General features: G+C 38.3%; 1 protein-coding gene across 2 annotated transcripts in view; it reads left to right on the top strand.

Annotated features, from left to right (window-relative positions):
- The window catches only part of Tbc1d23 (TBC1 domain family member 23), a 55,432-nt gene that overhangs the window by 17,461 nt on the left and 20,997 nt on the right, over positions 1 to 16,974 (top strand). For both annotated transcript variants that reach the window (XM_090347310.1, XM_090347302.1), the window contains exons 5-12: positions 1,603 to 1,726; positions 4,107 to 4,231; positions 4,313 to 4,359; positions 5,200 to 5,303; positions 8,475 to 8,597; positions 9,625 to 9,717; positions 12,495 to 12,665; positions 14,792 to 14,834. In XM_090347310.1, the coding sequence (XP_090203436.1) occupies positions 1,603 to 1,726; positions 4,107 to 4,231; positions 4,313 to 4,359; positions 5,200 to 5,303; positions 8,475 to 8,597; positions 9,625 to 9,717; positions 12,495 to 12,665; positions 14,792 to 14,834 (830 nt within the window). The remainder of the gene's footprint in view (positions 1 to 1,602; positions 1,727 to 4,106; positions 4,232 to 4,312; positions 4,360 to 5,199; positions 5,304 to 8,474; positions 8,598 to 9,624; positions 9,718 to 12,494; positions 12,666 to 14,791; positions 14,835 to 16,974) is intronic.

Below are 16,974 nucleotides of genomic sequence, written 5' to 3'. Positions count from 1 at the left end.
CCCTCCTTTCTCCCTTTCTTTGTCTCTGTCTCTGTCTCTGTCTCTGTCTCTCTCCTCTCTCCTCTCTCCTCTCTCCTCTCTCTCCTCTCTCCTCTCTCCTCTCTCCTCTCTCCTCTCTCCTCTCTCCTCTCTCCTCTCTCCTCTCTCCTCTCTCCTCTCTCCCCTCTCCCCTCTCCCCTCTCCCCTCTCTCCTCTCTCCTCTCCCCTCTCTCCTCTCTCCTCTCTCCTCTCTCCTCTCTCCTCTCTCCTCTCTCCTCTCTCCTCTCTCCTCTCTCCTCTCTGTTATGGGGCTTGAACTCTGGGCCTGGGTGCTGTCCCTGAGTGCGAGCCACTAGCGCACAGCTAAGAGTATATTTCTTTTTGTCATCCCATCTCTCACACACTGTTTTTCCCTCCCATTCCACCCACAGCATAGTGTCTAGTGAGTGCGAGCCACTAGCGCACAGCTAAGAGTATATTTCTTTTTGTCATCCCATCTCTCACACACTGTTTTTCCCTCCCATTCCACCCACAGCATAGTGTCTAGTGAGCACCACTGTTGCATCAATGCCCATGTTTTGTATGTAAATCTTAGGTGCATCACTTTTTTCTTTATCTCTGGTTATAGGGCTCAAACCCTAGGCCTAGGTGCTATCCCTGAGCTCCCTTTTTTTCAAGGCTGGCACTCTACCATTTGAACCACAGTACCACATCCAGTTTTTCTGTGATTAATTGGCAGTTAGAGTCTTACAGACTTTCTTGCCCAGTCTGGCTTCAAACTGCCATACTCAGATCTCAGCCTCATGAGTAAGTAGGATTACAGATGTGAGCCTCTGGTGTCCAGCTTGGTCTATTACTTGTTAGCAAGGTGAATTAACATGAACTAACTTCGTGGAATGCTCGCCACAGTGTCTGGCACATGACATTTTCTCAGTAAGTGCTGGCTTTTATTACGATGACTTATGCTTTACATATTAGATATTTTTGCCATTTCATTATGTGACATTCTTGCTTCATTTCTTTGTAGTAGTTGATAGCAGAGTCTGATGACTTATCAAAGCATTCTGTCCAAATAAAGACTTAGTCATCACTTAGCTCACAGTGATACATACATTAACCCAACTTTCTGAAGTGGCTATGTAGGACAGTTATTCAGTAAGCTGAGCATTTGGTATCTTCTGGAACTCACTCTGAGGATATGGTACCTAGGCCACTTGTATAGTTTCTAAGTCCCAGAGTATTCTGAAATGTTCGTTTGTAGTCTGACACTTTTGCTGAAGGATATTCCAGGTTGAATATAAAAACTAGAACTAGCCTCAGGCCTTCCCAGGAGTTTCCTTTTGCTTGGCAGAAAAGGATACTGAGGCCCTAACTTTATTACAATAAGCTGAGTGCCATTTTTAGTGATTCCTCTTACCCTCTTAATTGAGTACTGCCTGGGTTCACCTGGGGAGAATCTCCCTGAAGTGGTTGTACACTTGCCTGGTTTTACCAGATAGGTTTGTAGGAATGTTGTGGTGGTATGGAGAGGAAGAGAAGAGGTGATTATTGTAAGGGCTTTGATGACTGATATGGTTGGTTCTAACATATTAATGAAAAATGTTTCCTTCTCTTGTCTTCTAGAGATTGTTCCCTGAAGGGAAGACCATTCCATCTCTTCCGATTACTCATCCAATACCATGAGCCGGAACTTTGCTCTTTTCTTGATACAAAGAAAATTACTCCAGACTCCTATGCACTCAACTGGGTAATAAAGTGAAAGTAGGAGCACTTAATGAAAAATAGTTTATATAAAGCTATTGTTAGGGAGTGCTAATTTTCAAGGAGAGGAAGATATAGTCATTACTACTATAAGAAAAGAAGAAAATTACATTTAACATACAGCTTTTACTCTTCACTCGTGTTTAGAGTATGTGATAGGAAGCTTAGCCCCCCATTTTTTTTGCATACATACAGAAATAGAACTTACATAATTAAAATTTATTGATCATCTTATATAATAATTATATGCTTACATATTTGCTAAGTATAATAATCTGTACCTATTTCTGTATCTATATGTATGCAGTATATTTCAATATCAGTTCAATTTAAAACTTTATGTGCTTAATTTTGGTGGTATAAAAGGTGGTAACCATTCTGGAAAAAATTGTGTTTCCAAATGGTTACTGTAAAACAATATAGAATACAATTTAGTAGTCTGTCTTTCTCTCTCTCTCTATATGTGTGTGTGTGTGTGTGTGTGTGTATATATATATGTATGTGTATATATATATATATATATATATATATATATATACTTTTTTTTTTTTTTTGGTCAGTCGTGGGACTTGAACTCTGGGCCTGGGCGTTGTCTCTGAGCTCTTCAGCTCAAGGCTCCCACCCTACCCCTTGAGCCACAGTGCCACTTCTGGTTTGCTGTTGATTTGATTAGAGATAAAAGTCTCACATATCTTTTAGTTTCTGGGCTGGCTTTGAACTGCGATTCTCAGAGCTCAGCCTCCTAAATAGTTAGGATTACAGGCATGAGCCATATAATGTCATTTCTGTTAACTGAAATGTCATTTTAGTTAATATAACCTGAATGCTAAAGCAACTGGTTTATCTCTAGCTGCTCTACAGCATAGTTCATTCTTACTACCAGTATCATGTTGATAAAATAGAGGTTTTTGTTTTGTTTTTAGTCCTGGGGCTTGAACTCAGGGCCTGCACACTGTTCTTGGGCTTTCTCAAGCCTAGAACTCTACCACTTGAGCCACAGCACCACTTCCAGCTTTTTTCTACGTATATAGTACCAAGGAATTTAATCCGGGTCTTTGTGCATATTAGATGCACTCTACCACCAGGCCAAACTCCTGGCCTTGGGTTTTTTTTTTTAATCATGAAATTAAACTAATTAATTGTTATACCTAAAGAATCCAGAACAGTAGCAATATAATGGTGATATTAGTTCCACTGAGATTAAGGGTGCCTGTATATTACTAGTCTGTTTGTATTTACACATTTTAATTGGAATTTGTAATAGTAGTTTTTCAAACAATAGCCGAAAGTATCAGTAGCATCTTGGACTTTTACAGTGACCTTTCAGTGATGCATGTGCTATGATATTTCAGACCTTTTTCCTAATCCCAGCATGGCTGCTCACTAGCCGTGTAAATGTGAAAAAGTTATTTAATCCCAATCTATTGCCTTGTCTGTGAAATAGGGAGAAAACGTCTGCTTAGCAGGACTATAGTAAGAATTAAAGACGATAAACAATAATGTAACAATAAGGCAGCACCAGGCATAAAGTATGCACTAAACTTATGTATTACCACATTCATTAAAGATGTTATTAATATAATCCTCTGGATGAGGTTGTTTTCAAACCTAATGAAAATTATCTAATGAAAGTATTGAATTCATGCAATTTCCAACACAATTAGGCTATAGAGAAATAGGTTGTAACAAGTCCTTTATTTGGAAAACAAAACTGTAGAGCTGAAATCTACTGAAGAATACTAATTTTACCTCATCTCATTTAGATGACTTACAATGTGAAGCAATTTGCATTATCACTAAAATTTTACTGAGTGCTTTTAAGTTACTATGTTTGATTTTCGTAAATACTTTGTAAAGCTAAAAATGATGCTATAAAAAACTAGCTACCCTTTATTAGCTACCCTTGGAGCTCTGTTGATAACACACTAGTTACTAAGCTAGTGATGTATATCAAATTGTGTTACATGCGGACTAATTACTCTCCACAGTGGTTGAAAATGGTTAGTAATATATGTATATATACCCCCAGACTCCTTTCCTTTTGACAGTAGAAATGGAATTCTTTAGCTTTCTTCAGGGTAGTGCTCTGCTACTTGAGCCACAGTACCACTTCCAGGACTTCATGCACACTAGGCAAACTGTCTATCACTAGGCCACACACCCGGCAAGAAATGGAATTCTTAGAGTGGTAAGTGAGGGGCCTACTTGGCCCACTGTGCCATTTTGCCTTTAGATTTCAACACTGAAGTACACACCAAATATTAGGTGCAGATAATTTAATGTAATGTTACTTAATTATTTAATACTTTTAAGAGACCAGGTCATATCCAGTGGTTTATGTCTCTCATTTCATTTCCTGATTGCAGCTTGGAAGTCTTTTTGCATATTACTGTTCCATTGAAGTCACTCAGGCAATATGGGATGGATATCTTCAACAAGCGGATCCGTTTTTTATTTATTTTGTAATGTTAATTATTCTTGTTAATGCAAAGTAAGTATCAAGTTAGTTAGAGTCTTTTTCTCTCAGGTGCTCTATTAATATTTAACTCGGCTATTTGATTTTCTTTTACAGAGAATTTATTTTAGCACAAGAATCAGGTAGCAAAGAAGAAGTTATCCGTAAGTATTACTCAATGTGGAGAAAATATTTCAGATCATCAGATCATTTAATTTCTCTGAAACTCATTTTTCCAATCCATAAGTTTAGACTATTAGCATAGAAAGTTAAGTTCCACCGCACTTTGTAATCTCCATGTTTAAGTTTTGATTCTTCTGAGTTTGCCCCATGCTGGCTCCCAAAGGAGATAACTACTTGATATTGGCAGGCACTTTGTACTATCTGTACAATAATGTTTATCTTTCTACATTATTGCTTATATTTTCTCCCACAGATTTAAGTCCCCTAAGTCAGAAACTATTGTTGCTCACTTTTTATTCCTTGGAACCCTGATGTTTTTGTGTGTTTGTTGGACAAATAAAATGGATCTTGATTCTCTGACACATCCTTTACAAACAAGAGAATTGGAATCTGCCTCTTCAGCTTTAAAGCGTCACTGCTGAATTGAGAATGTTACTCATGCTAAAGCACTGAGTTAGTGTGTGAGATCCTGAACACAATTCCTAGCATCACAGATACATGAAAACCCCAAAACATAAGATTCCATTTCTGTTTTAGTATACTGAAGATAGTTTACTTTTTTTTTTTTTTTTTTGCCAGTCCTGAGCTTGAGCTCAGGGTCTGAGCACTGTCCTTGGACTTTCTCAAGGCTAGAGCTCTACCACTTGAGCCTCAGCACCACTTCTGGCTTTTTTTCTATGTATGTGGTACCGAGGAATCGAACCCGGGTCTTCATGCATGCTAGGCAAGCACTTTAACCACTAGGCCAAACTCCCGGCCCCTACTTTTTAACAAATAATATTAATTGTATTTTTCATAGTTTGTGATACCTGTAATTTCAGAGTTCTTGGAAAATACTCCATCCAGTTTGAATCTGGAAGATATAGAAGACCTTTTCTCTTTGGCTCAGTATTACTGCAGTAAAACACCAGCTTCTTTTAGGAAGGTAAAAAATAAGAAATAATGAATTGATTTGATTTCACATTTTGTGTACTGTTTTATTGTTTTCTATATATTCACTTTGGTTAAAATACTCTTTAGTTATTCCATTTTTCTGTCTTTATGTATATGTGTTTTATATGTATGTGTTTTTCCACTGTAAATTATTTCCTTAGTGAGAAACAGATAGGTTGAAAGTGATAGTGAGAACCATCTTATTTTTGTTCTGCTTATTATTTCTGACCAAGCAAAATTGATTGTGAGATATTTCTCAAATTAGTGCTTTGTTGCTTATCTGAAGTTCAGTCTTGGACAGCCTTTGTGACGCAATGCTAACCTGTAACCAGAAACAACAAAAAAGGGTTACTTAACCCTAGAGTCCTGGTCTGTAGATTTCTGAACAAAGGACATTAGATGAGAAGCCTGATTAGTGTGGTCTTCTAGGAAATGACACTCTGAGACATGGGGAGTGATACACATTATTATTTGTATAGCACAGGTTAGCCTGTGCCAATTAGAATATTCTTGTTAGACACGTGTCACTATAATGTCAGAGTAATGTGTATTATGTTCAATATAGTATGTGTTAGAGGCAAATAATGTTAACTTTTAAAGAATGTGGATCCAGCAGAAGGAGTAAGAGAAGAGCAATGGAAGAATATATGTGATCAAGCTATGCATATGTGAAAATGTTATAATTAATTTGTGCTAAAAAAGAATCTTAATGAAAAAAAAGGGATATTTACCTCAAAAATAAATATTTGTTCCTAGGGAACAATTTGCTCTTAAGGAGTAATTTTAGCTATTTGAAATAATATTCTTGCATAAATCATGTTAGTTTCCACTATGTTAAGTCAGATTATGAAATAGCAGTATACAGGGCTGGGAGTGTAGCCTAGTGATAGAGTGCTCGCCTAGCATGCACGAAGCCTTGGGTTTGATTCCTTCATACCACATAACACAGAAAATAAAAAGCTGGAAGTGGTGCTGTAGCTCAAAGGGGTAGAGCTCTGGTCTCAAGAAAGCCCAAGGACAGTGCCTAGGCTCTGAGTTCAAGCCCCAGGACTGGCAAAAAATCAACAGCAACAACAAAAAACCCCCAAAACAGTGTACAAAGTGAAAAAGTAGTCATAGTCTTCCTTTTTTTTGAGGAGGGTCAGTCAGTTGTGGGGCTTGAACTCTGAGCCTGGTGTTGTCCCTCAGCTCAAGGCTACTGCCCTACCTCTGGAGCCACAGCACTACTTTCTAGTGCTTAATTGGACATAAGAGTCTCACAGTCTTTAGTGGGTCTTTAGTGCCCCAGCTGGCTTTGAACCTTGATCCTCAGATCTCAGCCTCCTGAGTAGCTAGGATTATAAGCATGAGCCACTGTGCCCAGCTTTTCCAATGTCTTAAGAGGACCATCTTAGTTCTCTTAAAATGCACACACCTAAGAGGGAGTGGTTTGGAGTCATGATTGAGGGCAACTTGGACAAAAAGTTATTGTGACCTCTTCCTCCATAGAAGCCAGGCATGATAGCACATGCCTTTAATCTCAACTTCCAGGAAGACATAGAAGATTTCAGTTTGAAGTTGGACCTGAGCAAAGACACAAGGCTGTATCCAAAAAATAACTAAAGCAAAAAGATACTGAATGAAGGGTCTGATTGACTGCAAGGCTCTATTCCGTGCTGGTACAGAGTCTTAAACTAAGAACCTTGGGCTTTTTGATTTGGTCTTTTACTATAGGCTGGCATTCTACCATTTGAGCTATACTTCCACTTCCAACTTTTTACTGGTTATTGAGATAATTATCTCTTAGATTTACATGTCCAGACTGGCTTTGAGCTGTGGTACTCAGATCTCAACCTCTTGTGTGGCTAGGATTGCAGGCATGAGTTACTGGAGCCTGGCTCAGAAGTACACCTTTTATTTTTGGGATACAGAAAATAATACTAGCATTTGAAACTTAGACCCAGCTATAGATAAGCATATTATGTACTTTGTGTAATTATTATGTGATACAGTTGTACCACATTTTATTTTGGTTGAAACATGAGAAGCTGTAAGTGAGCATTCCCCCTCCCTTCCCTGCCAGTAACCCTGGGATTTGAACTCAGTCTCATGCTACTAGGCACGTACTCTACTGCTGAGCTACATATACCTCTCACCCTTCATTTCTCTTGCACTGTTTTTGTGGTAGGGTATTCCTTTGTGCCTATTTTAGACCTCCTATTGTAGTGGAGATGACAGGAGTGTTTGTTTGTTTGAGAGGGGCTCTCCTGTGTGACTCTCTGCCCCTTCCTATCTCAGCCTCCTTCCTGCTAAGATTGTAGACTTGAGCCACTAAAGCCTGGCTTTCTTTTGTGGAACATACTGCATTGATCATGGAACTTCCAACTCCTGAAATTTAATACTTAACTCTAAATGATGGTATAGAAAATAACTGTACAGCTGTTTTTTGTTTTGTTTTGTTTTGTTTTGTTTTTTGCTTTTATAGGTTAGATTGTGGTAGGGTTTTTTTTTTTTCTTAGTCTTTTATTTTGTGTGAATTCTGATTGGGACTTTGTGACTATTTTGTAGATTTTAGCCTGTGAGATTGGAAATTATTTAAGAGTAAGCTTTGGCAAATCATAAGACCTGTGGACATTATATCATTATTCAAATTTTATCACGGTTTGAAAGCTGAATGTAGCTGCTCAAGCTTGTCATAATAACCTACTTGGAAGGCGGAGATCAGAGAATTATATGCCCAGGTTTAAGATCAACCTGGGCATGAAAGTTTGTATGACCCCATCTTAACTAATGAGTAAATGCAGTGGCATGAGCTGTCATCCCACACAGGGTAGCCTGTGCATAAAGCAAGATCCTGTCTTCAAGTAACACAGAAAGGAACTGGCAAAGTTTCTCACGTGATAGAGTGCCTCTTAGCAAGCACAAGGTCCTGCATTCAAATCTTGTTACTAACAAAAAAAAAACAGAGAATTGATTTTTCTTTATAATGTTCAAAATTTTTCTTTGAGGTTGAAATAGCTTGTTTGCTTGCACAGAAACAACAGACGAGTTAATGAAGATGTGTCAGAAAGCAGGGATAATGGGAGGGAGATTGATCAGGATGTTGTATACATGTGTAGAGATGTCACAGTGAAACTCCCTTTGTTCAACTAATGTTTGTTTAAAAAACTTCTCTTTGTAATAGGATAATCACCATCTCTTTGGTAGTACTTTGTTGGGAATTAAGGATGATGATGCAGATTTGAGTCAGGCTCTTTGTCTGGCAGTCTCAGTCTCAGAGATCCTTCAAGCAAATCAGCTGCAAAGTGTAAGTAGAGGAATCCCATTTTTCAGATGACTTTAGAACTATGGAATTGGGAGGGGCATAGATCAGGGAGCATATACTTGGGATACACAACGTCCTGGCTTCAGACCCTCTCACCAAACATGTCCTCCCTGTTCAGTGATTCCCAGTGAATTTACTATAACGACGTAGCTGTGGAGTCTTTTTGGATAAGCAGGGTAAATCTTCTGTTCATAATGGTCATTTCAAACTGTCAACTTATATGTTATTTCACTTGTCAAAGTAGTAACTTTTTGTCACTTGACATCAATTTCTATGAATTGCCCTTTTTCATATTTCAACATGGAAATGGATTGCCATTTTATGTTTAACAGACTGAGTAATTATATCTTTCTGAATTATATAATTTAATGAAGAAAGCAAAATTATAAAAATATACCATAATTTTCTGTTCACTCTGTTCTAATGAAAATCTAAGAAGTCAATTTGGTCAGTAGTATTTTTTTTTAGTATATGTCATTCATTATATAACTTTGGTATTTGAAGCTGAGCTATATTTCCAAGATTGTGCCCAGGAGAGAATGGGTATGAAAAGATGAGCTTTTATGGTTCATTTCAGTTGAACTTCATACAATACCTGTACTGGTAGTTCAGAGTTTTAAAAATATAAGCATTCAGCATATTTAATATAGGTTAAAGAGACTCACATGAACTCCCCTTTACACAGAAAAAAGGTATTTAGTTTTTATATGATAGGATGTTGATGTAGTAGCAGAAATAATGTATCTCATGTAGTTTTATAACTCATATTCTTGCTACATATTTTAAGACTTTCAAGAGCAATAGCTAAAATATATGTGAAGCATTTAAAATAAAGTGTTTAGGACTTTGAGGTTACTTTTTTAATGTCTATGCAAAATATATGTCTCAAATTCTATTTGAAATCTATTTTTTACAAGTGTGTTGCCTCTCAGGGTTTTTGTTCCTATCACATTGTATAACTGGAACCTGATGTCAAATTCCATTGTGTCAGATGTTGTTTCCCTTTTAGGAAGGAGTCCGCTTCTTTGTGGTTGATTGCCGTCCTGCAGAACAGTATAATGCTGGGCATTTATCAACTGCTTTCCACTTAGATTCAGATCTGGTTAGTATAAATGCTGGTTATTTTTTTTTAATGAGAGAAATCAATTTTTTCTTCAGCTGCCAATATACATAACCTAGATTGAGGAAGTTTTTATCTGCTTAATGAAAAGAAAGTCTGTACTTACAAGGAGGATCGCTGTCTGGTTTCCTTTTCACTTAGAAACACCTTTTTGGCATCATAAAGGGTAATTGAGAACTATTGCCTATGTCCTACTTCTGCTTAGCATTGTTACATCAGGAAATTCTGTTCTTACATGGGCTTCTTGATCACTTACCATAGTGCCTTGCACCTAATAAGTCTGCTACAGATATCGGCTCTTATTTAATTGGGTAAGAATTATAAAATCTTTTATCATTAAGCTGTTTTTTAATCACAAGTATTAATGCATATAATCAATATGTGATAAGGTAATATCTGACATGCAAGTACCTAGTTGTTAAAATTATAATCCTAGGGTAATTTTAGTTAAGGAGTGGATAAAGAAAGTAATTAAAGATTGTCAAAGATACTTAAAGCTGTGGGTAGAACTGAGGCCATATCACTTAACCTGTTTCAAGGTCAACAGAACCACAGGATGGGAAATCAGAGAGGAGTGGAGTAATAATCTGGAGTTTGCCCTTTTTATCTCCATTGTGTCTGGATAAGTTGATGGTGAGGCTAATGGAAGCGTAGGAGAGTCTAGGTGGTATTCAGAGGAAAGTAATTAAAAATGGATATAAGAGGGATAAGAGATATGGCTCTGTAGAGGCACTTAGAGACAGTGAGCAAAAGCGGCTGGTACCAAGTTCAAGTCCTCATCTTGGACCTAAAAAAAGAAGAGCCTAGAGTTTTGGATACTGTAGGTGAAAAATGCTATTCTAGGTTGTTTGTATCCTGTTTTTTGTTTGTTTTGTTTTGGTTTTTTGTTTTTTGTCAGGTCTAGGGCTTGAACTCAGGGTCTGAGCACTATCCTTGGGCCTTCTCAAGGGTAGAGCTCTACCACAGGAGCCACAGCACTACTTTCTATGTATGTGGTATTGAGAAATTGAACCCTGGCCACTGTAGGCAAACTCCCAGCCTGGTTGTTTGTATCTTGTATGTGAACCTCTGTACTTTTCTCTTCTTAAATCTTTTCTTAGGCTTATTTTAAAATTTTACTCTGGTGATTTTTTTTTTTTTAAATTGCCAGTTCTATGCCTTGAACTCAGGGCCTAGACACTGTCCTTGGACAGTATTTGCTCAAGGCTAGTGCTCTGCCACTTGAGCCACAGCACCACTTCTGCCTTTTTCTGTGCATGTGGTACTGCGGTATCAAACCTAGGTCTTTGTGCATGCTAGGCAAGCACTCTACCATACCACTAAGCTATGCTCCCAGCCCTACTCGGAGACACTGTCCTTGGACAGTATTTGCTCAAGGCTAGTGCTCTGCCACTTGAGCCACAGCACCACTTCTGCCTTTTTCTGTGCATGTGGTACTGAGGTATCAAACCTAGGTCTTTGTGCATGCTAGGCAAGCACTCTACCATACCACTAAGCTATGCTCCCAGCCCTACTCGGTGATTCTTGAACTCCAGAGTTAACTATTATCAACTTGCTTACCTTTTAGACTTTCAGTAACCTATTACTTATTACTTGCTTTTTCATCCAAGCATTAAGTATAATATATATTTAATGGATATCCATGGTATAGGTATACCATATAGCTCATTGCCTGATTAATGTATGTTTTGGTTATTTTTAGAATTTATTTTAACAATGCTGTAGTTAACATCTTTATATATACTTTGTGAACTTACATAAAGATTTCTATAAAATAAATAAGATTTTATTATATTTTATTTTTAACAAATAGCTCCTCTATTATATGATCTGTCAATTCTTCTATTTCCTTTTTTACTTTAGTTGGGATGTAGTTCCATTATAGGCTTTACATTTTGTTGTAATTATTAGCATATTTGTTTTCTTGAGGATAAATTGATTTTTTATTCTTGTATCTATATTTAAGGATTTTGTTTTGTTTTGCCAGTCCTTGGACTTTCTCAAGGCTAGAGCTCTACCGCTTGAGCCTCAGCACCACTTCCAGCTTTTTTCTATGTATGTGGTACTGAGGAATCGAACCTGGGTCTTCGTGCATGCTAGGCAAGCACTCTACCACTAGGCCAAACTCCCGGCCCCTATTTAAGGGTTTTTTTTGTGTTTTTTTGTTCTTTGGTGGGTCATGGGTGTGGGCCTGAGTGTTGTCCCAGAGTTCTTCAGCTGAAGGCTACCACCCTGCCCCTCATCCTTGTATCATCATGTCTATGTACACTGTACTACTAGTTGTTTTGATTTCTAAGAATTTTTTTCTCTAGTAGAGCAGTATTTTTTTTTTGCCAGTCCTGGGCTTGAGCTCAGGGCCTGAGCACTGTCCTTGGACTTTCTCAAGGCTAGAGCTCTACCACTTGAGCCTCAGCACCATTTCTGGCTTTTTTTTTTCTATGTATGTGGTACCGAGGAATCAAACCTGGGTCTTCATGCATGCTAGGCAAGCACGCTACCACTAGGCCAAACTCCCAGCCCAGAGCAGTATTTTTTTAATACAAACATTGAATTTTCAATGTTGTAGCGTATCATAGATATGTTATATACACATTGTAGATACACATTCCTTTCTCTTTTATTCATAAGAGACTTATTTTTCCATTGCTCTGTGTGGCTCTACAAATATCAAAGGTTTTCCTGAAAAAATATTTTAAATTTTACAGTGCATTTGAAACACACACTTGCCTTTTTTTTAATTTATTTTTTGGATTGTCTAGATGCTTCAGAATCCATCGGAGTTTGCACAGTCAGTAAAATCCTTGCTGGAAGCACAGAAGCAGTCCATTGAGTCCGGCTCCATAGCCGGTGGGGAGCACCTCTGTTTTATGGGTAGTGGCAGGGAGGAAGAAGACATGTATATGAACATGGTCCTGGCACATTTTTTACAGGTAGGCTAACATAAATTATTTCATTTGCTTGGTTATTGCTATCACCATGAAGAAATTCATAATAATTTCATGTAGATAAGTGTCATATTTTCTGTGTTTTTTACAGCTTTTTAGTTTTGTGTCTTGCCTAGAAAGATAGTTTTCTTTTACCATACTTAGTATGTTTTCTTTTCTTTTTTTTAATGTTTTGAAATAATATAACCTTGAACCATCTGGTCTTTGTTTTGATATATGAAGTTAAACAGGAATGAATTTTTTTTTTCCCAGATAGGAAACCAATTTTGCCATCAAGCTGAAATACCACCTTTTTAATACACTGAACTGCTTGTGCAACAGAATCTGTCTACATTATGGTGTTGCATTGATCTTCATGTCTATCCATTCCCTCTTTATATAGTTGTTAATTAATTCATTTTAACGTCCTCACTATTGATTTGGATACATATTTATGCATATTTATCATGATATTTATACATCTTTCCTTTTTTTTTTTTTGCCAGTCCTGGGCATGAGCTCAGGGCCTGTGCACTGTCCTTGAACACTTTACTCAAGGATAGGGCCAAACTCCCGGCCCCCTACATCTTTCCTTTTTGTGTTTGAATGCTGGCTTCAGCTTCACTGATTTATATTAGTAGTCTTATGCAACCTGTCCCCCTGCTTTCTTTCATTGTATCAGTGAATAATAATGGCTTTTTTTTTGCCAGCCCTGGGGCTTGAACTCAGGGTCTGGGCACTGTCCTTGAATACTTTACAAGGCTAGCATTCTACCACTTGAGCCACAGTGCCACTTCTGGCTTTTTCTATGTATGTGGTACTATGGAATCAAACCCAGGGCTTCATGTATGCTAGGCGAGCACTCTACCGCTAGGCCATGCTCCTGGCCCTCACTCTTTATTTTTTTTAAAGTAGTTTATTAAGTTCTTTTATAGTTTTCACATTGAAGTCCTTGCTTTTTAACCCTAAGGTAGTTGGTTTATAGTTAACCTAAGTCACTCAGTTTGGATTCATTATTATTTATGTTTCGTTTTACTGGGAATCTGATCTGAGAAAAATTGTTCTAAAACTAAAATCCTTGAGAGACAAAGTTAGAATAAAGAAGATATTTGGAGGAAGGATTATCAGATGATTTTAAACCATTTCATGGAGAAAGTTAAAATTATGTAGAATAAAAAAATAATTGTGAAATTGCTTTAGAATTAGTGCAACTGTATGAAAATGGCATAAGGAATCTCAGTGAGAGCTGTAGATCAGTAGGGAGTCAGGGTCAGAAAAAGAGAAAAGCAATAGAAGAAAGGTTATTCTTATCCACATATAGTCCATGCACATCTGAATACTATGGTAATACCCATGGTACAATTAAGAAACACTTTTAAAAACTTCTAGGAGGGTCGGGAGTTTGGCCTAGTGGTTAAAGTGCTTGCCTAGCATGCATGAAGACCCGGGTTCGATTCCTCGGTACCACATACAGAGAAAAAAGCCGGAAGTGGTCGGAGGCTCAAGTGGAAGAGCTCTAGCCTTGAGAAAGTCCAAGGACAGTGCTCAGGCCCTGAGCTCAAGCCCAGGACTGGCAAAAAAAAAAAAAAAAAAAAAAAACTTCTAGGAAAGCAAAATAGGCTCTGTGGCAGAAGCGCAAGATACCATTGGGAAGAGTTGAGCTAATGGAGAGTGAATGAGGATGAATATAGTCGAAGTAGTTTATTTGCATGTATGAAAATAAATCTGTTGAAATCGTTTTAAGAAGGGAGTAGTGGGCCGGGAGTTTGGCCTAGTGGTTAAAGTGCTTGCCTAGCATGCATGAAGACCCGGGTTCGATTCCTCGGTACCACATACATAGAAAAAAGCCAGAAGTGGTGCTGAGGCTCAAGTGGTAGGGCTCTAGCCTTGAGAAAGTCCAAGGACAGTGCTCAGGCCCTGAGCTCAAGCCCAGGACTGGCAAAAAAAAAAAAAAAAAAAGAAGGGAGTAGTTAGATAAAAGGACAGTGGTAACAGGTGGTAAGTTTGATTGGGATACATTGTTTACATATTATATGGCAATATCATAATGAAACCCTTCTTGTACAATTAAATAAAAACACTAAAATGCCTCACTATCAAAATTATAATGTAAACTTTATCTTTCATTATAGAAAAATAAAGAATATGTGAGTATTGCCAGTGGAGGATTTATGGGTAAGCCTTTAATTTATAAATATCATTGCCTCTCCTTTTCTTTCTTAGTGCCAGTCCTGGAGCTTGAATTTAGAGCTTGCACACTGTCCCTGAGCTTTTATGTTGAATCATAGTTACACCTTGAGCTTTTTGTGGTTAATTAAAGATTCTCATAGAGTTTGAGTGGGATGGCTTTGAACCATAATCTTCATATCTTAGCCTTTTTTGAGGCTTTTTGTTTTTATTGCAATCATGAGCCACCAGCACCTGACTTATCTCATACTTGTGAGGTAAGTGCCATTGCACTGTATTCTCAAGGTCTCCAAAAATACTTCATAAAAGTGTATGAAGAGCTGGGAGTTTGGCCTAGTGCTGGAGTGCTTACCTAGCATAAACGAAGTCCCAGGTTCGATTCCTCAGTACCATGTACATAGAAAAAGCCATAAATGGTGCTGTGGCTCAAGTGGTAGAGCTCTAGCCTTGAGAAAGCCCAAGGACAGTGCTCAGGCCTTGAGTTCAAGCCCCAGGACTGGCAGGAAAAAAAAGTGTATGAAAACCTGCTTGTGTTATTTACGTTTGTGGAGCAGATTGGTAGGCTTAGGAAACGAGTTAGAACAATACTTCTCATAGTTTGCCCTTTGTCCTACTCCTTTTTTAACTGCTTGAAAGGTATAAGCTAGTAAGAAAATACAGGCTAGGTTAAAAAAAAAAAGCTGACATTTTCAAATATGTGGTAATCTAGTGTAGTACAATAATTGGCCAACTCTATGCAGTATTTCAAATTTCGGAAGGATTAGGTCAGTATATTGAATTTTTTAAAAGCTTGCTTTGGCAGGGTGTGGGTGGCTCACGCCTGTAATCCTAGCTGCTCAGGAGGCTGAGATCTGAGGATCAAGGTTCAAAGCCAGCCCAGGCATAAAAGGACCTGAGACTCTTATCTTCAGTTAACCTCTAGAAAACGAGAAGTGGGGCTTGGCTCTAGGGTAGGGCCGTAGCCTTGAGCCAAAGAGCTCAGGGACAGTGCCCAGGCCCAGAGGTAGGGCAGTAGCCTTGAGTTGAAGAGCTCAGAGACAGTGCCCAGGCAGAGTTCAGGCCCTATGACCACCTCCCCCCCAACAAAAAAGCTCCCTTTATATTAAGAAAAGAGGGTTCTGGGTGTGGTGGCTCAGGCCTGTAATCCTAGCTACTCAGGAGGCTGAGGATGGCGGTTCGAAACCAGCCTGGGCACTATGTGAGACTCTCGTCTCCAGTTAACCACTAAAAAAGCAGAAGTGACACTACATCTAGGACACTAGTCTTATAGGTAGGGCAGCAGCCTTAAGCTGAAGAGCTCAGGGACAGTGCCTAGGCCCACAGTCCAAGCCCCACGACAGTAAACCCCCTCCCCCCCCCAAAAAAAGTATCGAAGTATAGAACTGTCGATGCCGGACAGGATGAATGATAAGATCAATATATATTGACTATAATTGAATCTTGGGATTTTGTCTTGGGTGTTTTATCAGGAATGACTTCTGACCTAACATAATTTTATATAACTTAGAACTTTTGGTCAATTAGTGTTGATTTCCTTTTGGTTTTGTTGACAGTTACATTCATTATGGTTATCTCCTGTATATATCATAGTCTGTAAATTAACTACCTTTGAGAACTCATACCTAAAGTTATCTATAAGTCTATTTTAATATTCATAAACAAGTGTTGGCCTCTTGACACAGTGCTATTTATTAGGAATTCTAATAACCTGGTACAGAAATGGTTATTAGCACGTAGTTCTCAGAAGTATCCTGAAAGCTGACAGGCACTGATGGCTCACACCTGTAATTAATCCTAGCTACTCAGGAGGCTGAGATCTGAGGATTACAGTTTTAAAGCCAGCCCAGTGAAGGGAGAGCCAGTGAGACTTAATCTGTAGTCACAGAAAAAGCCAGAAGTGGTGCTGTGATTCAAGTTGGTAGAGCACTACCCTTGAGCAAAAAGGAGCTCAGGGACAGTGTCCAGGTAAAGATCCAGGACCAGGGAAAAAAAAAAGTACCTGAAAAGTTTTATTTTATATTTTATTTTATGTAGCCCAGGTTGTCCTGAACTTGTTGATCCTCCTGCCTCATCTTAAGCTCTGGGAGCTAGTATACTTTACATTTTCAGAAACAGGCACTTAAATAAA

Source organism: Megascapheus bottae, chromosome 1 (assembly GCF_031878675.1).
Source record: "Megascapheus bottae isolate mThoBot1 chromosome 1, mThoBot2.hap1, whole genome shotgun sequence".
NCBI classification, from domain to species: domain Eukaryota; kingdom Metazoa; phylum Chordata; class Mammalia; order Rodentia; family Geomyidae; genus Megascapheus; species Megascapheus bottae.
Note: the sequence above shows the minus strand (reverse complement) of the source record. Positions and strands in the feature narration are given on the sequence as shown.